General features: G+C 59.7%; 1 protein-coding gene across 1 annotated transcript in view; it reads right to left on the reverse strand.

Annotated features, from left to right (window-relative positions):
• LOC149852907 (BOLA class I histocompatibility antigen, alpha chain BL3-7-like) overlaps positions 1-8,561 on the reverse strand; it is a 622,447-nt gene that overhangs the window by 468,307 nt on the left and 145,579 nt on the right. Inside the window, exons 7-9 of the mRNA XM_090028438.1 lie at positions 8,370-8,402; positions 8,067-8,090; positions 7,367-7,399 (exon numbers count right to left, since the gene is read on the reverse strand). Of these exons, the coding sequence (XP_089884564.1) occupies positions 7,367-7,399; positions 8,067-8,090; positions 8,370-8,402 (90 nt within the window). The remainder of the gene's footprint in view (positions 1-7,366; positions 7,400-8,066; positions 8,091-8,369; positions 8,403-8,561) is intronic.

An 8,561-nucleotide genomic window follows, 5' to 3' on the forward strand; every position in this document is an offset into this window, starting at 1 on the left:
TACTCCCACTTGTTGTGCTACCACATTTCTTGTGTGCCCCCTGTGGCAAGAAGCCACCTTTGTTTCTTCCCAAAATCTCTGTCCTGTGACAATGTGATTAGGACAGGCCCAGCAAAGGAGACGCACCCTTATCCTATCTCTTTAGTTAACCTGAGCTGGATACAGTCCTGAAGGAGGGGGAAACCTGCTCCCTCTGCCTACGTGACTGGTATCGGCTACCTGGGTGAGGGGCATCTACCTGGGGAACTGGAGTCTTCCCAGCAACTAGTGATGTATTTCAAATTGGTTGGCCAACAGCCAACAGGTTCTGGCCTCTATTGGACCAGGTGAATTAGGTCATGGGGCTTTATAAGTTAAGGCTGCCCAGAAGGAGGGGCAGCAGCCATGTGGGTACTCAGACTTAGAGAGGAGCTTGATCATCTGAAACTGGCTCTCTCCCCCATAACCCATGAGCAAGGAACAGCCTGCCTCCAGAGGGGATCTCCAACAACCTCGTGACGACACTTGTGAGTAAGCTACTCGAGATCTGGTTAGATATCTAGCTAGCAGTAACTCAGATGCATGATCAAAAGGCTACCTCAGCCAGACTGGTTTGCTCTATGAGATTTCTATGATATCGCTCAATCTTGTACCCTATTTTCATGCTCCCCCCGGTGATCAGTAAAGTTCTCCTTTGTGACTGGTGTGGGAGACTTATTGAGGGTTGGGTCTAAATTATGCCTAAGAGACCCCTTAGGTCTGCGGACTAAGGGAGACTTTGCTTTTTGCCCCCTGACTTGGGGAAGTGCCCCAAGTGCCTGTACTGGGTCGAGTACCCATAGGACTTTAGGCCTGTGTTTCCCTGAGGACACAGGGCTGAGACAGTCCCTTCTTGGGGTGGTGGCAGCTATGTTACCCCCAGGCTAGTAAGTGTGCTTCAGGAAGGAGGTCAGTGGATGCAAGGAACCCCTATGGAGGCACTCAGAGCCTGGAAGGTGGTCGGGCGCAGGGAGGTGGGTGGCTCAATGCAGGAGCACCCCCTACTGGTCCACCACACCTCCTCCCCACTTTGCCCACAGTCCCAGCTTCTGCTTGCTGAGCTCCCCCCAGGCACGGTGGTCGGTGTCCCCGCCAGAGAGCTGAGCACCAGAGCACAGAGCACATGGGCTTGTGGACAGCAGCTCCTGCCATGCAGCTCCAATCGGTCAGGACACAGCAGACCTGGCTGCAGGCCCCTCTCCCTGCCCTGCACAGCCCTATATGTACAGACAGCTGGTAAAAGCAGCCCCTGTTTCCTGCCCCCACCTTCCCAGGAGGAAAACAACACTGGAGACAAACCCACCCAACAGGGTCCCTAGCTGCTGCTGCTGAGACAGGGCATGCATTACCCCAGCTGCAGGCTGCAGACAGCCCTGGGCGTGGGCTGCTGGGGTCTGGCCAACACTGTGTGCACAACAGGGCTCAGGCAGGGCAGAGTGGCCATCCAGACTGGAGGTCACAGTGGGCCCTGGAGCCCCTCCTGCAGCACTGGGGTCAGTGCCTGTCCCTCGCAGTGGTGCCCCAGTCCCCAGCCCTGCTGTGTGGAGAGGTCTGGGGGACGGCTCTGCTGTAGGGTGGGGGTGGGACTCCCCCAAGGGGTGTGGGGGAGTCACCCATCAGGGTGGGGTCTAGCCAGAATGGGAGGCCCCACATAGGAGCCAGAGAGGGAAGGGGCTGCACGAATGCAAGCGTGAGCTTGGGCTGGAAACCCATGGTTCTGGAGCAGGCTGAGGGAGGGGAGCAGGAGATGGCAGCATCACCAGCCCTGCAAGGACAATATTGGAGAGACAGACCCACGGCAGGCAGGGGACTAGACACGCAGCCTGCTCCTGTGCAGCAGAGGAAACACCAGCTGCGATGTACATCCCTGACCGGTGGGGATGTTACCTGACAGCTCTGTGGTCCTAAGGGAGGCCTGGCACCCAGCTTGCTGGACTTGCGATAGACTTTTTCTATCTTCCCCCTTCCCTCCACCCCTCTCTCCAGCACACACACCTCATCTAACCAGAACTAAGCAGAAATAAGTTTACTAGGCATCTTGGGCTGTACATTCCCTAGTCCCACTACGGGAGGCCTTTTTAAACTTGATTGATTAAAACTCGGTTGCCGGGTTAGGGAATGCTGAGGCAGGAGACCGAGTCTGAGGGGGTATGTGCAACACTTGAACAATGGTTCAGGGTTCATCACAATGTCCAGCCTGTGGGAGCCTTGACCACAAATGCTGTCATACTTTTCCCGGGATGACTGGTGAAAGTCCTCCCCACAAAGTTTATGCACACTCCAAGTAATCAACCCCCTTACATCTGTTAAAAGACTACAGTAAGAGCTGAAAGTCATGCTAAGATGAGTCTTATTCACAACAGGGAAAATACAAAACACTAATGCTGACTTCACAGTGCAAGCATAGCTGGGCCATCTGAGAAGCTCTTCCAGTATAATTTCTATATTCATAAAAATTTCAAGCTGGCTCCTAGATGTCTGGTTACTCCTGGCTGGGCCATTCCCCAGGGGTGGTGGCAACCCCCAGGCCACCCGTGTGTGTGTGTGTGTGTGTGGAGGGGGGCAGCTGGACCTTTGCTGCCCTGAGCCTCTGGCACGCAATGCAAGTTCCGCACCTCCTTGGGCTTCCCATGTCCTGGACCATGTCCCCACCGACTCACGCTACCCCCAGTGGCTCCAGGAGCCTACCACACTGCCCCCCCGAGTCTGACAGGCTCTTCCCTGGCAGCCTCCGGCCTCCTGGCAGCCCCACGAGCTGCCAGAGTGCAAACATGGTCACAAGGCCTTGGGCAGTAAGAGCCTGGCTGGCCCCCCCCCTCCCCGCAACACTTCCTGCAAAGCCCACAACCACCCCCTCCTCCACACACAATCACGTACCCCACAAACAGCACACACATCCACAGCCCCCTACAAACCCCATGTCCACCCCTCCACTTGTATCCCACACCTGATACAAGAGTAAGACTTTGTTTTGAGCTATCATGCAGTGACTTCTACATGTACAGCACAAGCACACAGGTGTGCGTGCGCTGGAAGCCCTCGACCTGTTCTGGTGGGCAAGGTGCCTGTGGCCCTGGTGTGTGGGACAAGGGGTGGGGAAGGGGTGGAAAGACTGAGCCAAAGGGGAGGGTACCTGGGGGCTGGGTTATGCTGCAGTGGGGGGGTGGGGAGGAACTCGGGGGCCCAGGAGTGTCGGGGGGCGGGGGCTGGTGGAAGGAAGGGTGTGTGTGTCTCTGTCTACGTGAGAAAGCTCCTGCTCTCTATGTGTACATTCACGTGTGTGCATGTGTCGACACAAGTGAGCTCCTGCTGTGTGTATCCCCCAGAAACATGGGTTGTGTGTGCACATGTGTGTCTACATGCGTGTGCTCCTGCCGTGTGTGTGCTGCTGGAGGAGGAGAGGGTGGTAGTTACCCATGGACAGAAGACACTGAAGTGGCTGTGACTCCACAGCCAAGCTGACAGTCCTATGATGGCTCTGCAACTCGGTGGCTGCCATCGCAGGGGTGTTGTTCGAGTTGGCAGAGATGCCGGTGGTGGCTAGAGGGGCTGAAGGGCAGCGGGAAGAGGACGTGGCGCTGCTGGAGCGGGTCTTTGAGGCCAGGCCGGGGAGGTCCTGCTGGATGGGGAGCCCGCGTGCCTATGAGCATTGCTACCTGCACCGACAGGTGAGGGCTGTGGGCTGACCCTGGCATGGGGGGCACAAGCTGAAGGGATCTCAGCTCATGCGGTCTCTCACGGGCAGGTGGCACTGGTGGGCAGGAGCCTGTGCCCTTCTCTGGCTCTGCAGGACGTCGCTTACGGGCTGGATGGCTGCAGCGAGGAGCAGGTGATGGCTGTGGCCTGAGCAGGCCACGCTGCCGAGTTCATTGCTGTGCTGGACCAGGGCTTGGAGACGGGTGAGTCCCGGTACTGGTTTGCAAGCTGGAGGAGCCCCGCTCCTTCCTGGGCTGCGGAGAACCCGGGTGTCCTGGCTCCTTCCCAGACCCTGCGCCTTCCCAGAGCTAGGCAGAGAAGCCAGGCATCGTCTCCAGCCGCCTTTGCTGCTCTGACCCTCCACGTCCCCGCAGCTCTGCTCCCCAGGCTGGGAGAGAGCCCGGGTGTCCTGACCACCGCCCCTCTCCTGCCTGCGGAGGTGGGGGGAGAAGCGTGGCAGCTGTCGGTGGGGCAGCAGCAGCACATTGCCATTGCCTGGGCCCTGCGTTGAGGGCGCTGAATCTGGACAAAGCCACTAGTGCCCCAAACGTGGAGACTGAGGCCACAACTGGCAGGAGGGGCTGCAGGGCTGGAGGCTCCACGCTGCGTCCCGTCTCTTCTCCCCCGGGTCCGCGCGGCGGTACGGAGTGTGGTGCTGGTGCCAGCCCACCGCAGGGCAATGGTGGAGGGGGCCAACCACGCCGTGGTGCTGGAGGGCGGCACCATGGCTGAGGAAGGGACACACTAAGCCTGTAACACATTGTGGGCCCTACTGCCACCTGGTTTAGAGGCAGCTTGCTGAGTAACCTGCCACCTGGGGAAGGAGCCCCCTGCATCTCAGCGGGGCTGGTAGCCCAGCAGGGAGTGGGGATCTGCCCCTGGGGAGGGGGAAGGAGCTGGGAGAGGATGGAGAGAGCCAGGAAAAGGGGCAGGACATGGGGTGGGTTGTGCTCTACGCACTACTGCATACACACTTGTCCCAGGCTGGTCATGTTGCTGTGAGTCTCTGGCATTGCCTACGTGTTGGGGGCAGTCTGGAGGGGGGTAGGGGTTGTTTTGGAGACTGGGCTGGGCTGTGACAAGGGTTTTCTGACAAACAAAGAGCTGAAATAGTGCACAAGCCCATCATTGTCTGGTGGCGCTCCGGTCCCCACTCAGGGACCGGGACCGTGGAAAGGGTTGGGGGCAACACAGGGGCGGGAGAGCTGGCTGCCGCAGGCGGCTGCAGCAGCAGGAGGGGTCCTGTCCTCACACAGACGCCTGCAGGCGCCTTCTCGGCACCCCAGGACCCTGCGTGATGGTCTCTGTCCAGGTACAGGACACAGTCGGGCTGCAGCAGGACAGGGCCCTGCCTGGACGCAGCAGAGGCCATGGGGGCTCTGTCACCCCCGGACCTCCTCCCCCAGCCCTGCTGCGTGCCTCTCCCCAACCCCAGAAGCCTCCAAACGGGCTAGAGAAAGAAGTCCAACAGCACACACGTGGATTAGCCCCAATGATCTGTACACATTTATTCCCTTATTCTCTAAAGAAGCTCTTACAATCTTAAGCTCTCCCCATCCCAACAAGGAAAGAAAAGGATTTAATGGGCAGAAGTAACATCCAGTGCAAAAGATCAGAGAGTCTGGCCTCCGGCACTCCTGCCCCTGCACTGGGGGTGGGCAGCAGGCTCTCTTTTTTCTTTTTAAGTTTTCCGTGATCCAAGCCAAATCCATTCAGATTCCATGAGCCAGTCAAGAACCACAAGCGGCCCTACTACAGCAAACATCCTCCACCCCCACCTGGGCCTTCAGATGTTTCCAAAGCCTTTGCCGGGCATCCTACTTGCAGGCCTAAGCCTGGAGGCTTGGGGTTTGGATGCCCCCGAGTTTTCCTTGCCCTCAGCCCTAAGGGCCCAGAAGCAAGCTAGGGAGGAGTCTCTTATTTCCATAAAGCCAAGCCCTTCCCCCTGGAAGTGAAAGTGGATGGTTTAACTATACATTACCTCCATTACTAACCTATCCTTGTGGGTGGGTTAGTGCAGCAGGGGAAACACCGTGACCAAGGCAGTTTTCCTAGTTGTGCCCAGGGAAAACGGCGCTCCTGGCATGGGGGTGTTCAGGCACCTGGGCCCCAGTTTAGATTACTAATTGCTCTTATAAAAGGCTTTTGTGTGTCCTGTGGACACAGCTGTGTCATGGATTCACCCCCAGGATGCAGGGAGCAGGAGCCGCGTGCAGGGCAAAGCAGAGCAGCAGAAAGCAACAGTGCACGTTGAACAGCACCGCAAAAATATGATATAAGGCTTAATGAACAGTTTGGGACAGTGATGCTCTAGAGCAAGGTTTCTCAACCCATGGTTGTGATACAAAAGTGGATCACAAGAATATATCAAAGGGTCACAAAGACATTTTAAGAATGGATAAGCAAACTTTAAACATGGATTCTCCCTTAAAGGGGAAAATGTGGGAAACTGTGCCTTTTCCTTTGCAGGCTGGCAGAGCTTCTGCCTGTAAAAGGCTGCTTGGGGCTCCCCTGCCCCACACCTGCCCCCACCCCACACGCTGGGGCCTGGGGCCAGCGGGTCAGGAGCGAGGAGCAGTGGGTTGGGACTGGCCATTGATGTTCACAAATGAGTCCTGGTAAAAAAGGATTGAGAAGCACTGCTCTAGTGCAGGGATGAGCACCCTGCAGCTCATGGTGCCGTGTCAGCCAGCCACTGGGGCTTCCCACAGGCTGGACGTTTGCAGCAGTCCCCACCCGTGTGCAGGGGGACAGGTGCACAGGCCCCCAGCACTCAGCCCTGGCACCTGGGGCAGGAAGCAGTGCTGCTGAAGATGGACCCCGTGCCACTCAGCTAGCCAAATGATTGAGCATCGCTGCTCTAGGGCATGGCCCACCCACTGCCCGGTTCGGTGCATCCTCTGCCCACCTATTAGAAATTATCTCCAAGGGCATCTCCCTGCTATCTGTTACTTTTATAAATAGCAAACCATGGTTCAAACCTGCAATAAGCTGATCAGTCACAAGCACTCCCCAACCCCCCCCCCAACCCCCCCAGCTTGGCTGCAGCCCAGCAGCTTTAATTTCACACACCAGCTCTTTGCTCTCCTGCAGCAAGGGGCAAAAAAAATTTAAAAAAATCAAGGCATAAAAAGGCATCTGGAAGGGTTGAATCAGTGCAGCACGTTGCTCTGTGATCGTCTCTCTCCTCTGTGGGCCCCTCAGGAGGCGGTGCGGGCTCCGCTGAGCGCTGCTAGGCTACAGGAAAGAGACAAGGAAGATGCAGCAGGTTGAGGGACTGCAGCACCAGGCAGGCGCCGACCTAGTGCTCAGCTCCAGCCTGGGGTCACTCTGCAGCAAGGGGAGGAGATGTCTCTCCCCCACACCCCTCCCTCCCACTTACGGGTTCCCTGCGCTGCGCCAGCCCTGCTCCCAGCAGTGCCCGGGCCGCAGCCGTTTCCACAGACCCCAGGCTGCCTGGGACGGTGCCAGACACTCCCGCGCTGACCCTCCTCCCAGGAGCAGAGCGGCATACACAAACACCGCCACGCAGCTTTCCAGGCACTCAGCCCCACGGCCGCCCGGCTTGGGGTGACCCAGGGCTCCCAGGGCTGGTTGGACAGGGGCAGCATCTCCCTTGGGGGATCCTCAAGTCAGAGCCCCCCACACTGACCTTTGACGCAGGGGTCAGAGCCGTGGTTGCTCCCTGTACGGGGAGGAAGGACAGGTGTTAGCCAGGTGGGAGCCCTCCAGCCCTGCAAGATGCCCCAGCCCGCAGTGCCCCTGTACCCTGGGCACAGGAGAACGAGGCGGGTGCAAGCTGCTCCCCGTGCAGCCGGGGAGCCCTTTGCACTTCGGCCCTGCAGGGACAGTGACTAGGTCCCGACAGGCAGAGACTGGCCGGGTCACAGGGCTGGCACCCGTACCCCTGGGGTGACCCTTGCCCAGCCCCTCCCCCAGGGCTTGCACAGAGAGGGGTGGGATTGCCAGGAGCCCTGTGGCCCCACATGGAGCCGGAGCTGCCGGCTGCACAGGGGGGAGGGCGAGACCTGACCCCCGCCCAGGGAACAGCACTGCCCCAGGCCACAGCAGGCAGGCAGGGGGTGAGGTAGGTCCTGCCCGGCTGGGGACCTACCTTAGGTCAGGCTAAGAGCTCCCGGCCAGGCCAGTTCTGTTGCCCAGGCACGGGGGGGGTGGGGGACACAGTCCCTCCCCGCAGCCCCTCTGTCCCCCTGCCCCCCCCAGACAGACCCACAACAGGGCTGTCCTGCCCCCACAGCGACCTCCCTTGGGGCAAAGCCACGGGCTGGTTCCCCATTCTCCGCCCCCAGCAGCCCCCCCACCCCCGGTTGGCCCCGCACGCTGGCACTCACCGGAGCTGTTGGAGCCGTCGTGACCTGAGGGGGAAGGACGAGGGGTTAGAGCCCCCCAAGCACAGGGAGCGGCTCCCCCAGGCCACGGCCCCCCCCAGGCCCTGCTGGCAGGGACGCCCAGATGCCACGGTGGCAGGTGCCCTTGCGCCCCCTCCCCACCCCCCACCCGCGCCGCAGTGAGGCCTGTGGCTCTGCCCCCCCCCCCCCCCCCCGCAGTGTCAAACAGGGCTGGGACAGGCTGTGCCCAGGGGGCTGCCCCGCAGAGCGGATGACAAGGAGGAGGAGGATGGGCTTCGCACTTACTGGCTGCTGCTTTGTATCCTGCTGCCTGTCGCCCTGCAGAGAGAAGGCAGAAGTCAGCGACTGCGGGTGCTGCACGACCAGACACGGACCTGACCTGGGCCACAGCCCAGCAAGGAGCTGCCTTCCCACCACAAAGCCAAGGGCTCAGACTGGGATATGGGGCCCAGGACCCCCCACCGGGGGAGGGGAGGG

The sequence above is a fragment of the Crocodylus siamensis genome, chromosome 15 (genome assembly GCF_052110815.1).
Source record: "Crocodylus siamensis isolate JL-2025a chromosome 15, ASM5211081v1, whole genome shotgun sequence".
NCBI classification, from domain to species: Eukaryota; Metazoa; Chordata; order Crocodylia; family Crocodylidae; genus Crocodylus; species Crocodylus siamensis.